Genomic DNA, 16,232 nt, shown 5'->3' with positions numbered 1-16,232 from the left:
TGTCACTAATCAAAAGACACCCAGGAGACAGCAAGAGCTCAACAGCTGGTGACCCTTGTCACACATGTTGTCCACAAGTGTCTTGGTGCTCATGAATGAAAATTTACGGGAGACTGTGTATAAGCACCGGAAATCAGACTTGCTTAAAAACAGGCACCACTTCCACCCTCCTGCATAGCAAGATATGTTAGCAAATGTGACACCCATCTACAAGAAGGGCTGGAAGGAGGATCTGGGGAACTACAGGCCAGTCAGTCTGACCTCAGTGCTGAGGAAAGTTACGGAGCAGATTATCTTGAGTGCCATCAAGACATATGTACAGGACAACCAGGCAATCAGGCCCAGCCAGCATGGGTTTATGAAAGGAAGGTCCTGCTTGACCAACCTGATCTCCTTCCATGACAAGGTGACCCACTTAGGGAATGAGGGAAAGGCTGTGGATGTTGTCTACCTGGACTTTAGGACAGCCTTTGACACCATTTCCACAACATTCTCCTCGAGAAACCTGCTGCCCATGGCTTGCTCAGGCATACTCTTCACTGGGTAAAAAACTGGCTGGATGGCAGGCCCAAAGAGTTGTGGTGAATGGAGTTAGATCCAGCTGGGGGCCGGTCACAAGTGGTGTTCCCCAGGGCTCAGTGCTGGGGCCAGTTCTCTTTAATATCATTATCAATGATCCGGGTGAGGGGATCGAGTGCACCCTCAGTAAGTTTGCAGACAGCACCAAGTTGGGCAGGAGTGTTGATCTGCTGGAGGGTAGGAAGGCTCTACAGAGGAATCTGGACAGGCTGGGCCAATGGGCCAAGGCCCAACTGTATGAGGTTCAGCAAGGCTGAGTGCCAGGTCCTGCACTTGGGTCACAACAACCCCAGGCAATGCTACAGGCTTGGGGAAGAGTGGCTGGAAAGCTGCCTGGTGGAAAAGGACCTGGGGGTGTTGGTCGACAGCTGGCTGAGTATGAGCCAGCAGTGTGCCAAGGTGGCCAAGGCGGCCAACAGCATCCTGGCTTGTATCAGAAATGGTGTGGCCAGCAGGACCAGGGAAGTGATCGTCCCCCTGTACTCAGTACTGGTGAGGCCGCACCTCGAGTGCTGTGTTCAGTGTTGGGCCCCTCACTACAAGAAAGACACTGAGGTGCTGGAGCATGTCCAGAGAAGAGCAACGAAGCTGGTGAAACATCTGGAGCACAAGTCTTATGAGGAGCGGCTGAGGGAACTGGGGTTGGTTAGCCTGGAGAAAAGGAGGCTGAGGGGAGACTTTATCACTCTCTACAACTACTTAAAGGAGGTTGTAGTCAGGTGGCATTGGTCTTTTCTCCCAAGTAACAAGCAATAGGACAAGGGGAAGTGGCCTCAAGTGTTACCAGGGGAGGTTTAGATTGGACATTAGGAAAACTGTCTTCACTGAAAGCACTGTCAAGCACTGGAACAGGCTGCCCAGGGAAGTGGTTGAGTCATCAGAGTAAAGAAGTTTTTCCTCATGTTCAGATGGAACTTCCTGTGTACCAGTTTGTGCTCACTGCCCCTTGTCCTGTCACTGGGCACCATTGAGAAGAATCTGGCCCTTTCCTCTAGACATCCACCCTTTAGACATTTATAAGCATTGATGAGATCCCCTCTCAGTCTTCTCTTCTCCAGGCTAAACAGACCCAGCTCCCTCAGCCTTTCCTCACATGGGAGATGTTCCAGTCCCCTCATCATCTTTGTAGCCCTCCACTGGACTCTCTCCAGTAGTTCCCTGTCTGTCTTGATCTGGGGAGCCCAGAACTGGATACAGAAGTCCAGATGTGGCCTCACCAGGGCAGAGTAGAGGGGGAGGAGAACATCCCTCGACCTGCTGGCCACGCTCTTCTTAATGCACCCCAGGATAAAAATGGCCTTCTTGGCCACGAGGGCACATTGCTGGCTCATGGGGAGCTTCTTGTCCACCAGGACTCCCAGGTCCTTCTCTGCAGAGCTGCTTCCCAGCAGGTCGACCCCTAACCTGTACTGGTGCCTAAGGTTATTCCTCCCTAGGTGAAGGACTCTGCACTTGCCCTTGTTGAATTTCATATGGTTCCTCTCTGCCCAACTCTCTAGTCTGTCCAGGTCTCACTGAATGGCAGCGCAGCCTTCTGATGTGTCGGCCACTCCTCCCAGCTTAGCATCCTCAGCAAACTTGCACAGCAAAGGGTGCACTCTGTCCCCTCATCCAGGTCATTGATGAACATGTTGAAAAGACTGGACCCAGTACTGACCCCTGGGGCACACCACTAGCTACAGGCCTCCAACCAGACCCTGCACTGCTTATCACAACCCTCTGAGACCTGCCATTCAGCCAGTTCTCAACCCACCTCACTGTCCACTCACCCAACCCACACTTCCTAAGCTTGCTTATGAGGATGTTATGGGAGACGGTGTCAACAGCCTTGCTGAAGTCAAGGTACACAACATCCACTGCTCTCCCTTCATCCACCCAGCTGATCATGCCATCATAGAAGGCTATCAGAGAGGTCAGGCATGATTTCCCCTTGATGAATCCATGTTGACCACTCCCAATAACCTTCTTCTTATATATGTTTCATACAAATATTAAGGTTTGAGGAAGAAAATAAAACATGTTCTTTTCAAAATCAGGAAAAAACCAAGGCCATATCTATGTAAGAGTAAAACAGCTGCCAGCTGGAGGCCTTAGCAGCTGCTGGCCCAAGAATGGGAATGCTCCCTGCAGAGGCAGGGAAGTGGACTCCCCGCACTTACCATCATCCCAGATAGCAGCACCCACCAATAGCCCTGGGGTGAGACCCTGCAGCTGTCTGTGGCTGGTGAAATGCTGTCCCAGCACAGGATTTATCACTTCACTTTCTTCTTGCTTTAAGTGAGGAGCACGGGGAAGACATGCCACCACCGAAGCTGGTTATGTAGAAGCTGCTTCCAGCCAGGCATTAGCAGTTTGTCATGGGGCATGGTCCCCTGAATGCTCATGGCACGTAAAAGACATAGAGGAGCCTTGCCACTCTTGCTGTGCTAAAGTAAAGGTGTTTATCTGCAAATGTTTTACACTTGATAACAAAATTCTGCTTCTGAAACACTAAGTTCTTATGGAAAAACATACAGACCTTAACTGTGAAATTTCTGCTAAAGAAAATAAGAAAGTAAAGAGGAATGAAAAATAAAGAAAAGAAAAAAAGATGTTTCCTCACTAAGAAGCTCTGAGCAGTGCTCTGGGTTTTACAGATAGAGAACTGCTCTGAATGTCACTTCGACAGGAGCTCACAGGAAGCCTATGTGGACATGGGGCTAATGGTGAAGGACTCCGTGACTGTACTTCTACAGGGAAGTGAAACAACAAGGCTGATAAATCATAACACTGTTTTTGAAATAACCTCTCTTTGAGGAGGTATTGGAATTAAATCCAGGCTAGTCTGAGGCTTTACAGCTTTCCAGTAATCAGTGGCATGCTTCAGCTCAAGACTAGCCTCTTCTACTTCCCTGCTGCTGTTACAAGCCACAACACAGCATACCTGTCCTGATTGGTATCACAGGAATCTCCAACCAGGTCATTGTCAACATCTGACTGCAAAAGGAAACAGAGAAAGTTCCAGCATCAGCTGTTGAAAGCATCTACTAAAACAGCAGTATTAAACCAAAACTCAAACAAACAAAATACAATTAAAATAAAAGGATGGAAAAACATTTGTTTTACAAAATGTCCATCTAACCAAAAAGTTAGTTTTATTAAAGAAAAAAAACAGACAATGAGTAAACAGGGTTAAACCTAATTGGGGCAGTTCAAGCAGGACTCCTCAAGTACCAGAAAAAAGTATCCCTCATTTCTAACCAAGGTTGATTTCTTGAGCAACTTTAAAAATCTACTATGTTACTCTAAAGTTTCCAGCATTTTTTGTTAGTCACAAACTACTTAATCAGAACTCAAAATATGTGAAAAGTCTCAGTGACTTCTCACCTAGGGCTTAATCAGAAAATACATGAAAATTCTCACTGACGTCTCACGTAGGAGCAGTGAAAGTTTTGCTAAATAAGGATACCAGCATTTTGTCCTAATTAAAGAAATACCAAGTATAACTAAATGACATCACTGTGTGGAATCTGGCATTGGACTCCGTGGGACTGGAGCATGCCCACAGTTCAGAGCATGCCCACAGTTCAGACCATGACAGCAGAAGATATTGGCAGGGTAGAGGTGCTAACAACATCCCAACTTATAAGAATACACCTGCTGGCTCCTCTTTCCCATGTCAGGAGAATTTTAAGCTCCATAACACTTTCCTGAATACCTACTGAAAAAAGATAGAATGGTTTGGGTTGGAAGGGACCTTAAAGATCATCTAGTTCCAACCCCCCTGCCATGGGCAGGGACACCCTTCACTACACCAGGTTGCCCAAAGCCTCATACGACCTGGCCTTAAACACTTCCAGGGATGGGGCAGCCACAACCTCTCTGGACAACCTGTTCCAGTGCCTCACCACCCTCACAGTAAAGAATTTCTTTCTAACTTCTCATCTAAATCGACCCTCCTTCAGCTTAAACCCCATTACCCCTTGTCCTGTCACTACACTCCCTGCTAAACAGTCCCTCACCAGCTTTCCTGTAGGCCCCTTCAGGTACTGGTAAGCTGCAATTAGATCTCCCCGGAGCCTTCTCTTCTCCAGGCTGAACAACCCCAACTCTCTCAAGCCTGTCCCCATAGCAGAGGTGCTCCAGCCCTCTGATCAGTTTTGTGGCCCTCCTCTGGACTCTCTCCAACAGCTCCATGTCTCTCCTGTACTGGGGCCCCCAGAGCTGGATGCAGTACTCCAGGTGGGGTCTCACAAGAGCAGAGTAGAGGGGCAGGATCACCTCCCTCAACCTGCTGGTCACACTTCTTTTGATGCAGCCCAGGACAGGGTTGGCTTTCTGGGCTGCAAGCGCACACTGCTGGCTCATGTTGAGCTTCTCATCAATCAATACCCCCAAGTCCTTCTCCTCAGGGCTGCTTTCAATCCATTCCTCGCTCAGCCTATAGTCGTGCTTCAGATTGCAGTGACCCACGTGCAGGACCTTGCACTTGTCCTTGTTGAACTTCATGTGGTTCACATGGGCCCACCTCTCAAGCCTGTCAAGGTCCCTCTGGATGGCATCCCTTCCCTCCAGCATGTTGACCACACCACACAGCTTGGTGTTATCAGCAAACTTGCTGAGGGTGCACTCAATCCCACTGTCCATGTCCCTGACAAAGATGTTGAACAGCGCCGGTTCCAGTACTGACCCCTGAGGAACACCACTTGTCACCGTTCTCCACTTGGACATTGAGCCATTGACCACAACTCTTTGAGTGCGACCATCCAGCCAATTCCTTATCCACTGAGTGGTCCATCCATTGAATCCATGTCTCTCCAAGTGAGAGATGAGGATGTGATGCGGGACAGTGTCAAATGCCTTGCACAAGTCCAGGTAGATGATGTCAGTTGCCCTTTCTTTGTCCACCAATGCTGAAACCCCATCATAAAAGGCCACCAAATTTGTCAGGCATGATTTGCCCTTAGTAAAGCCGCGTTGGCTGTCACCAGTCACCTCCTTATTTTCCATGTGCCTGAGCATAGTCTCCAGGAGGGTCTGCTCCATAATCTTGACAGACACAGAGGTGAGACTGATCAGCCTGTAGTTCCCTGGGTCTTCCTTTTTACCCTTCTTAAAAATGGGGGTTATGTTCCCCTCTTCCAGTCAGTGGGAACTTCACTGGACTGCCAGGACTTCTCAAATATGATGGAGAGTGCCCTGGCCACTTCATCTTCCCTCAGGACCCTTGGATGCAACTCATCAGGTCCCATGGACTTGTGCACCTTCAGGTTCCTTAGATACTCTCGAACGTGATCTTCTCCTACAGTGGGCTGTTCTGCATTCTCCCAGTCCCTGCCTTTGCTTCTGCAACCTGGGCAGTGTGGCTCAAGCACTTACCAGTGAAGACTGAGGCAAAGAAGTCATTGAGTACCTCAGCCTTCTCCATATCCTGGGTAACCAGGTCACCCGTTTCATTCTGGAGGGGACCCGCATTTGCCCTCGTCCTCCTTTTATCACTAACATACCTATAGAAGCTTTTCTTGTTGTCCTTGACATCCCTGGCCAGACTAATTTCTATCAGGGCTTTGGCTTTCCTAACCTGATCCCTGGCTGCTCGCACAGTTTCTCTGTATTCCTCCCAGGCTACCTGCCCTTGCTGCCACCCTCTGTAGGCTTCCTTTTTTTGTTTGACTTTGCCCAGGAGCTCCTTGTTCATCCACGGGCGCCTCTTGGTGGTTTTGCTTGACTTCCTCTTTGTTGGGATGCATTGCTCCTGAGCTTGGAGGAGGTGACCCTTGAATATTAGCCAGCTGTCTTGGGCCCCTCTTCCCTCCAGGGCTTTGTCCCATGGTACTCTACCAAGCAGATCCCTGAAGAGGCCAAAGTCTGCTCTCCTGAAGTCCAGGGTAGTGAGCTTGCTGAGTGCTCTCCTCGCTGCCCTGAGGATCCTGAATTCCACCATTTCGTGGTCACTGCAGCCAAGGCTGCCCTTGAGCTTCACATCCTCTACCAGGCCCTCCTTATTGGTGAGAATAAGGTCCAGTGTGGCACCTCTCCTCGTGGGCTCCTCTATCACTTGGAGGAGGAAGTTGTCATTGACACATGCCAGGAACTTCCTGGATTACTTGCGCTCAGCTGCGTTGTCCCTCCAGCAGATGTCAGGGTAGTTGAAGTCCCCCATAAGGACCAGGGCTTGTGAGCGTGAGGCTGCTCCTATCTGTCTATAGAGGGCTTCATCTGCTCGGTCCCCCTGGTCAGGTGGTCTGTAGCAGATGCCCGCTATGATGTCTCCTGCCCCAGCCCTCCCTTTAATCCTGCCCCATAGGCTCTCAGTCGGCTCCTTCTCCATCCCCAGGTGGAGCTTCATGCACTCCAGCTGATCATTGACGTAGAGGGCAATGCCCCCTCCTCGTCTGCCCTGCCTGTCCTTCCTAAAGAGCCTGTACCCTTCCATCCCAACACTCCAGTCACAGGAGCTATCCCACCACGTCTCTGTAATGCCAATAAGGTCATAGCCTTGCAGGCGCACACACGTCTCCAGCTCCTTTTGTTTGTTCCCCATGCTCCATGTATTCGCGTAGAGGAATTTCAGTTGTGCCCCCGTTGAGGCTGGCTTATTGGCTGGGGTGGCTGGGATTCTTTTGATGTATCTTCCCAGTGTTACCCCATTGGTTCCTGTTGCATCCAGAGCCCCTGGCTCATCTCTAGGCTTCAAGCATGTTGTAGTGCATCCAGCATGTCTCTAGGCAGTAGGCTGAGGGCCCTCACCAGCACCCCATCCCTCCAACCTCCATCATCCCGCAACATGTTGCTGGCAAGCCTGATGTTATCCCCCTCCCCCTTTGAGCCTAGTTTAAAGCTCTGTCGATGATCTCCACTAGTTCCTGGGCAAAGATCCTCTTCCCCATTTGGGAGAGATGAATCCCATCAGGGTTCATCAGGCCTAGTGCCGTGTAGGCCATTCCATTGTCAAAGAACCCAAAGTTGTGGCGTTGACACCAGCCACGGAGCCACACGTTTATGGACTGTGTCTGCCTGTTCCTCCCAACATTTCTGCCCTCAACTGAAAGGAGGGAGGAGAATATTACCTGTGCCCCCAAATCCTTCAGTGACTGTCCTAAGATAAACACTGTCTTGCATCTTTTTGGACTCAGCAGACCCTCTCCCTAAACAAGGGTATTTTTTCCTTCTGCCTGCTAACCTGATTTGGGTTGCTGATTGTAGGGCAGCTGTCACAGGCATCACCAACACCATCATTATCCTTGTCCTCCTGGTCTTGGTTGGGGATCCTCTGACAATTATCTAAGAGGTTCCTAATACCTAGCAAAAAGTGGATTAGATGTTAGTTAAAAACAATTCTTGTATTTGTTATTGGACAACGTAAAGATCAAGAACAGTAAAGATACTATTCCTTTTCAGCAACTACTTAATCTTGCAATGACATTATAAACCTGCACAGCAAATCTTTCTTGTGTGTGCATCCATTCATTTGATAGAAGTTAGAAACATCTTGCTAATGAACAGCTTTCAACTCATCACACACACTTCATTAATTACACACAATTCATTCTATCCTGTTCCTGTATCACAGCTTACAGGATGGGACATTTCATCTTCATTATTACCTTTGAAGGTTTGTGATTTTTTCACTTCTTTCAAGCCTCCCACAGCAATGAAAATAATAAATTATGTAGCTCTTGGGCACCTGGGACAGGCAGCAGCTGGGTACTCTGGGATTTGTTTGCACCTTTAAGGAATTACTGAATGACTGATGACCTTAACTTATACATGAAACATAGTTTGGTTTTTCTGTTACAGTGTTCAGTGCTTCCGATGGAGGCTAAAAGATATTCATTAATCTAAATGAAAAGGATTCCAGACACAGGTTTCATGAAGAAAGACAATGCATGGCATGACGCTTAGTAGCTGGTGACAGGAAATCTCGTCACGTTCTGGGCAAGTTTCAAGAATATCAGAGAAGCTGAAAGTAAAGAATTACTAACCATCTCCATCCATGTCATCATCACAAGCATCTCCTTTCCCATCACCATCTGTGTCCCTCTGGTCATTATTCAGGACATTGCGGCAGTTGTCACAAGCATCTCCAAAGATATCTTGGTCGCCATTTCTCTGGTTAACATTAGGAGCCAAGACACAGTTATCCTGCAAGAGACATAGATCCATATCAGACATGAACTGAACCCCAAATTTTTAATTTCTACTTTAGTGGATTTATATAACTCCTGTCTTTATTTCTACTCTCACAAAAAGTTATTACTGTGAGCAGTTTGATGTTTTATGTGAATATTACTTCTGGATCAGATTTCACTGGCTCTCTCAAAGCTCTGATGTGAACCACACTGTGGAAACCCAAAACATAAACACCCAGTGTCATAAGGCTTCATTTATAGCTTTGACTTCTGATTCTCATTTTGGATGCTTCCATGGTGAGCAACCTGTTTTGGTACCCTGGCTTCCTTCCACAGTCCTTCTCAAAAGCTGCAGTTCAGAGACTCTGACAGGGTTTGTAGATGCTCTCAGTGAAAGGCGGTTGCCCCCTTCTGGTAAAGAATCAAACCAAAGCTGAAACACTTGGAAAACCACGACATTTTGATGCAAAAAAAGTACAAGTTATTTTTCCATCAAGCAAGCTGCTGTTGACTCTCTAAGACCATCAGGAGGCATATGGAGAAAACTTTATTTCAAAGTGGTGTAAACTTTCCTCTCCCATGTAGCGCACATCCTCTTGCACACATGGAGGCAGAACAGAGCTTACCAACAGTATAGAAGTTACTTGATTGCAAAGGTGCTGAAGCTGCATATAGATTGACAGTTGAAGGAGGATTTAACATCTTTCCTTATACAACATTAATAAAATCAGTTGCTTCAAACTACCAGAAGTTGGGTTGGCCTCTGTGGCAAAACAGCCTGAGACAAACCTTCTGTGATTGCTAGTCTGCCCTAGCTCCACATGGACATTTCTACTCCGGGCAGAGTGTTCTTGTTGTCTTTCTTGGATTAAGTGCATTAAGCAATACGACAGAAGGATCTTAATGTAGAACAACATTGAATATGTGAGGATACAGGGTGAACACCAAAGATCTTTCAGGGTCTGAAATTATTCCCTGATATATTCTGCAGTAGTGTACCCACATGGAAATCTCTTTCACTTGGAGAACACAATTCAAAGCTTTTTCAAGTTATTGGCAAGACACCCATTAATTTAGGTGGGTTTTGGATCCCTCAAGGAATGTGATACCAGATCAATCTGCTTTTTAAAAAGAAAAACACTTATGCAAGTAATGTTCCTGAAGGCCATGCTATGGGAGGGCATGACAGAAGGACACTAGTTCTGTATACCAAAAACTCTAGAATTAAATGCTAAAATATAATAATGGAGCATACACTGGCGGGATTTAAGGCTGGGTGAGACTGCCTGTGTTTTTTAGGTCTTATAATAGTGAGCATTATATAAAAGAAAAAGACAGGATTTAGAGAGCTGCTGATAGTGGTGGGTATGGGATAATCTCTGGCAAATAGTAGGGAGCCAGATTTCAAAATCACTGCCTATTGCAGTAATGTGAAACCCTTCTGTTTGCACAGAACCTGGTGTATACACAGCACCTGCTCATTGGGAATGCCATCTCCATCTGCGTCGTCATCACAGGCATCTCCAATCCCATCACCATCAGCATCTTCTTGTCCAGAGTTTGGGACAAATCTGCAATTGTCCTAGACAAAAAATGAGATGTGTCTGGTGTTCTATGGGTAAACAGGATGCCTTCATAATTTGAATGACTTTTTCTATTATTGTTTTAATTAATCAATTAATAAAATTAAATACAATTGATCCAGAGGAATTCAGTAACTTGAAAAAAGATGAATACATCTAGTCACTTTCCTTCTACTCTTCCTCTACGTGGTCTGAATTAGTACAGGATTAAGAAAGAATTTCTTACCTTTCTGCAGTTTTCAGCAGAACAGGAGAGTTCTTCATTAGGGTAGCCGTCAATGTCAACATCTTTTCCACAAATATAACCATCACCAGCCCAGCCAATGCCACACTATCAATGAAACACCATACTAGTACTACCAAAGGGTTAATGAGTCACTGCAGCAATATTCAAGTGGAAAACCCTACTCAATATTGAAAACACTAGCACACGGAAGGCATGGACAGACACTAAACTACAATGAGTAAACTACAACTAAACTTCAGCATCTCTCAAATGTGGAAAGAAAATCTTTGTTTCAAGCTCTCTATATGTAGGCACAGCTAGAAAGAGTTAAGACTTGATGTTAAATGGAATGTGTGCCTGCAATACCTAATGATTTCACTGGGAGCTATAGATTTCTTTTAGACACTAATCCAAAATCAATTTTGGCTAATCACCTGCAGGTGGAGAAAAAGAGGGGATCTAGGCAGAATGTTCACCTAGCATCTCAGCTAGGGGCCCATGGTTAGATGGGATGACTGTTTTGTTCAGTATCTCAAGAATACGTCTGAGGAAGTTTTAAGACAAAACTGTGCTGACAGTTACTAAGTTTGCATTAGCAAAGCACGTGCATCTGCACACGAGTTTCTCCTAGCCAATTAATTTGATACTGTTTCAAAGCAATGCCTGATTTGTGTTGTAACTGAAGATACATGCATAGAACTGCATGTCAAACTCCAGCCTCCCCTTAAAATGAGGACTTGCCTAATACAAGTATCTAAACGTCTTCCCATTATAGCATGGACTTAAAATATCCTAGATTAATCTTCTTTGAAATAGATGTACTTAAAAATGAGACCAAAGCAAGTGCCAGCAAAAGCATCCACTGTATCCAAATTTAGGAAATAGGATTAGTCTCTTGCTTCCCTGTGCAAGCTGGAAAAACTAAGTAATATACTTCAGTTAGACTCTCACAATGAAAGTTTATATGCCACTTGGTGCTCCTCTGCTCCCACAGCTGGAAAGCACAGTACAGCCCAGCTGTGCCTAGAATCTGTGGTCTCACTTGGAAAAATACCATCTCTATCATTAGGGAAATACAGGCACGTTGGCTATGCAGAGAGGGTCCCTACACACAGCTATGTAGCTGGACACCAGGAGATGAATCTGTCCTTGTGATGTCTTCTGTAGAGTGCCACTTGACAGTCCTTTCTGAGACTATAGAAAGTCTATAAAAGCTATTCCCAAAAATCTAATTACACAGGCACAGTAAATATGGTACATGAGTATGGCTGCCTTACAGACATGCTTTAAGAAGAAAACAGTTGCAAGATAGACTCAGCCTGGTTATTTTCATAGCTGGGCTGGGCCAGTGTGCCACAATCTGACACCCAATTTTGTACACCCAATTTTGTACTGTAAATTTTGTACAGTTTAAACAGCCAACTGTATAAAATGACCACAAAGACTTTCTCAGTTCCAGCCTAAAAAAGGCTATTTTTCACTGTACAAATGTATGAATTTGTGAACTCACAATACATGTCACTTCTCCTCTCCTCTCCTCAATACAACGGGCATGGACACTGCATGGATTGAGGGCTCGATTTCTGCAGCTCCTCTCAGCCCGGCATCCCCTGGCTTGGTCTCCTGTGTATCCTGGTTTGCACTGGCCACAATGGTAAGACCCCTGTAAGAACAAAAAGTTACTAGCCAGCCTTTTAACAGGACTTCTTTTTCTTTTAAAGCAAGCATGTGAGCAAGATTCATGTCACACTGCTTATGCTGTGCAAATGTAGTTTTTCATTGAGGCCTCTTGCAGTATGAACAAACTTTATTTTCTATGTGAAATGCAGGTTTGGCTCCCACAGTGCACACTGGGAAATGTGCTCAACTCTTAGATCAGTCTTTTATTAAGCCAGAGAAAAGTCATGTAGCAGCAAAAGCTTCTTCATGATGCCTTGTCCTTGCCAGCATCACTCTGAGCTGCCTCCAGGTGGCCAAAACCTTGACTGGATGCTCATAAGAGCATTCAGTGTAATGCAGGCCCATCAGTTTATTTAAACTCGACTGGGCATAGCTTTTAATCAAAGAGAGACAAGAAAGTTCATCATGTCTTTGCCCCATTTTATTTAACTTAAATGTTTTAAAGCCAATTTGAGCCAAATCTTGTTCTTCAGAAAAGAGGTCGAAGTTCAGAGGTCGAAGACACAGCCACATTAATTTACATTGCAATAAGAACATCCTTGTAACCTTTTGCAGTGGTTTACCTAGATACACACACATATATATTTGATGTTTGTGCTGCTCTGTTGTGTAAACAAACCCAAAGGAGCTAAGCCAAGGAATCTCGGTGTGTGCTGGGACAATCACTGTATGAGATACACAGAGATAAAGTCTGATAAGAAGGGGTCTTCTTTAGGCATCTAATGCGGCTTTTGTCCCTGTCTCACATACTTGTAGATTTGTAACCTATGACCTAAAAGTTAATTGAAAATAATCTTTTTTTTTCCTTACAGAGAATAATTATTTTTCACAAGTCAAGGAACAGAAACAGGAAGATCTCTGACAAACTTGCACATCTATCCGTTTGTGAAACTGAGGTGCTTCACACAACTTCACTCTTCCCATACAAAGCCTGTTGGAGGAACTGTCAGGTTTGTCCCAGTCCATCATGATAGATACTTTTACCACCCAATTCAGCATTATTTTTGTCCTCTGTTCCTCATTCCAAATTTTAACTCTGAGCTGCCTGCATACTTTCAGGCTGAAGATGAAGATATATAGATGACTGAAGAGTAAAATAATCACTGGGGTATGCAAATGGTATGGCTATATAAAACATACCAGCCTGTGCACTTTCTCCTAATGGATACCAGGGTATTATCTTCTGGAGTCTGCTGAATTTGCTCAGTATATTCTGTCCTATATCAAGCGCTGGTATGCATTAAAATAGCCTTTAAGACAGTACTTCCAGACTAAAATGTTTCTAAATGGAGACTGCTCTGCTTTGACAGATGGCAGGCCACCTGTTGCCCTCTGCAAACAGGGCCTGATGGCCTCCTGAAGAGGACTAGTCATGTCTAGTCATGCAATAGGATACAACATGTGACAGAAATGTTCTATATATATATATAATAAAAAAAAAAAAGAAAAAAGAGAGAAACATATTGAATAGTGAAAGCAGTCCTAGGAAAATAAGGTTATTCACAAGGAAAACACATCACTTCAAAAACTAGTGATAGCCTCAGTGATACCTAGCGGCAAAAAGGACCACATTTACACTGAGAGAATACTTCTGACCCTTCTCTTGTTATGGACAAAGCCTGCTCTGTGCAATCAGGTACAGCAGAACAGTATTTGACAGTAGCCTAAGTGGGACGTATAGGACAACCAGGTGATCAAGCCCAGCCAGCATGGGTTTATGAAAGGAAGATCCTGCTTGACCAACCTGATCTCCTTCCATGACAAGGTGACCCACTTAGGGAATGAGGGAAAGGCTGTGGATGTTGTCTACCTGGACTTTAGGACAGCCTTTGACACCATTTCCACAACATTCTCCTCGAGAAACCTGCTGCCCATGGCTTGCTCAGGCATACTCTTCACTGGGTAAAAAACTGGCTGGATGGCAGGCCCAAAGAGTTGTGGTGAATGGAGTTAGATCCAGCTGGGGGCCGGTCACAAGTGGTGTTCCCCAGGGCTCAGTGCTGGGGCCAGTTCTCTTTAATATCATTATCAATGATCTGGACAAGGGGATCGAGTGCACCCTCAGTAAGTTTGCAGACAGCACCAAGTTGGGCAGGAGTGTTGATCTGCTGGAGGGTAGGAAGGCTCTACAGAGGAATCTGGACAGGCTGGGTCAATGGGCCAAGGCCCAACTGTATGAGGTTCAGCAAGGCTGAGTGCCAGGTCCTGCACTTGGGTCACAACAACCCCAGGCAATGCTACAGGCTTGGGGAAGAGTGGCTGGAAAGCTGCCTGGTGGAAAAGGACCTGGGGGTGTTGGTCGACAGCTGGCTGAGTATGAGCCAGCAGTGTGCCAAGGTGGCCAAGGCGGCCAACAGCATCCTGGCTTGTATCAGAAATGGTGTGGCCAGCAGGACCAGGGAAGTGATCGTCCCCCTGTACTCAGTACTGGTGAGGCCGCACCTCGAGTGCTGTGTTCAGTGTTGGGCCCCTCACTACAAGAAAGACACTGAGGTGCTGGAGCGTGTCCAGAGAAGAGCAACGAAGCTGGTGAAGCATCTGGAGCACAAGTCTTATGAGGAGCGGCTGAGGGAACTGGGGTTGGTTAGCCTGGAGAAAAGGAGGCTGAGGGGAGACTTTATCACTCTCTACAACTACTTAAAGGACGTAGTCAGGTGGCGTTGGTCTTTTCTCCCAAGTAACAAGCAATAGGACAAGGGGAAGTGGCCTCAAGTGTTACCAGGGGAGGTTTAGATTGGACATTAAGAAAACTGTCTTCACTGAAAGCATTGTCAAGCACTGGAACAGGCTGCCCAGGGAAGTGGTTGAGTCACCATCCCTGGAGGTACTTAAAAGACGTGTTAGATGTGGCACTTAAGGATGTGGTTTAGTGGTGGACTTGGCAGAGCTAGGTCAACAGTTAGACTTGATGATCTTAAAGGTCTTTCCCAACCCAAATCATTCTGTGATGCTAAGTGAAAGGTCCAACTAGCTTCATCGCATTAAAATGGTTGTCCACCCGTTCTATTGCATCATAACATCTTTCAAACCATTTCTACTTCTGCTATGCTTGGTCTCCTGGATTTAATATCTACAGGTATTAAAAGTGTTGTATCCATTGCAGCTCTCCTCCACTTTGTACTTATTTAGAGACGTATCTGGTACTGTATAAATACCTTAATGAATGAAAGACATTACTCCTATAAAAAAAGCACCTAGGGGAACATCTTGCTGCAGTAGTTCCCAGGTGGGAAGAGATGAGGGCAAGCGAAGGTTTAATCTTTCAAAGGAGGTTCCTTGCAGTCACATACTCATAAACACACATAACTGGATGATGTGGAGAGAAGAGTTCCTGCTGTTCCTCAGGGAAAGTGATAAGGATACAGCTCTGATGGACATGTTAATGACAAATCAAGTACTGATTTTTTTATTATTAGCGAGGAAAAGAGGAAAGGATTCTTTGGTTTAGATGAAGCCAACAAACAAATTGTATTATTTAGCTCTCCAATCAGAGCCATAAATCCAATCGTAGCCTCATAGAATTTTAAAACAATGAATTTTTTAAAGCCGCAAATGAAATGGTGCTTACCAAAGTGTTTATGCAATGAGAATTTGGAACACAGAGTCCAAGTCCACCACTCTGACATTCATCAATATCTAAGCAGACCTAGCAATAAAACAAATCAACATGTAATAAAAACAAAGTCAATTTGAGATCCAAGTCTGAAGAAAAGCCACTGACATTTAAGTCTAGAAAAGAGTCATAGCCCCTCCAAAACTACTCTCAGAATGGCACAGACATACCCATAGGCTAACTTTTCAGTGGATCTCCAGACACATATAAACCCTGAAGAGACTGTGATACAGAAAATTTCAAAATTAGGATGGGCTTCTTGTTCATCCACAAGGGTTTCAACAAGAATTATGTTCCCCTTGTAGGGTGCTACAGGAACATGGAAAAAATGACTGTAAAATAGGCCTTTTCTGTCATACTCTTCCTAGTTCAAAGCCAGTTTACAGAAGTCAGCAGAGCTCCCTTTAAAATTGATCAGAGATACCTATGAAGATAATGAC

At 45.5% G+C, this 16,232-nt stretch overlaps 1 protein-coding gene across 1 annotated transcript in view; it reads right to left on the bottom strand.

Annotated features, from left to right (window-relative positions):
• Window positions 1-16,232, bottom strand: part of THBS4 (thrombospondin 4) — a 45,428-nt gene that overhangs the window by 6,938 nt on the left and 22,258 nt on the right. Inside the window, exons 9-15 of the mRNA XM_075739258.1 lie at window positions 15,748-15,825; window positions 12,010-12,162; window positions 10,500-10,604; window positions 10,165-10,272; window positions 8,544-8,703; window positions 7,742-7,860; window positions 3,503-3,555 (exon numbers count right to left, since the gene is read on the bottom strand). Of these exons, the coding sequence (XP_075595373.1) occupies window positions 3,503-3,555; window positions 7,742-7,860; window positions 8,544-8,703; window positions 10,165-10,272; window positions 10,500-10,604; window positions 12,010-12,162; window positions 15,748-15,825 (776 nt within the window). The remainder of the gene's footprint in view (window positions 1-3,502; window positions 3,556-7,741; window positions 7,861-8,543; window positions 8,704-10,164; window positions 10,273-10,499; window positions 10,605-12,009; window positions 12,163-15,747; window positions 15,826-16,232) is intronic.

The sequence above is a fragment of the Balearica regulorum genome, chromosome Z, assembly GCF_011004875.1.
Source record: "Balearica regulorum gibbericeps isolate bBalReg1 chromosome Z, bBalReg1.pri, whole genome shotgun sequence".
NCBI lineage: Eukaryota > Metazoa > Chordata > Aves > Gruiformes > Gruidae > Balearica > Balearica regulorum.
Note: the sequence above shows the minus strand (reverse complement) of the source record. Positions and strands in the feature narration are given on the sequence as shown.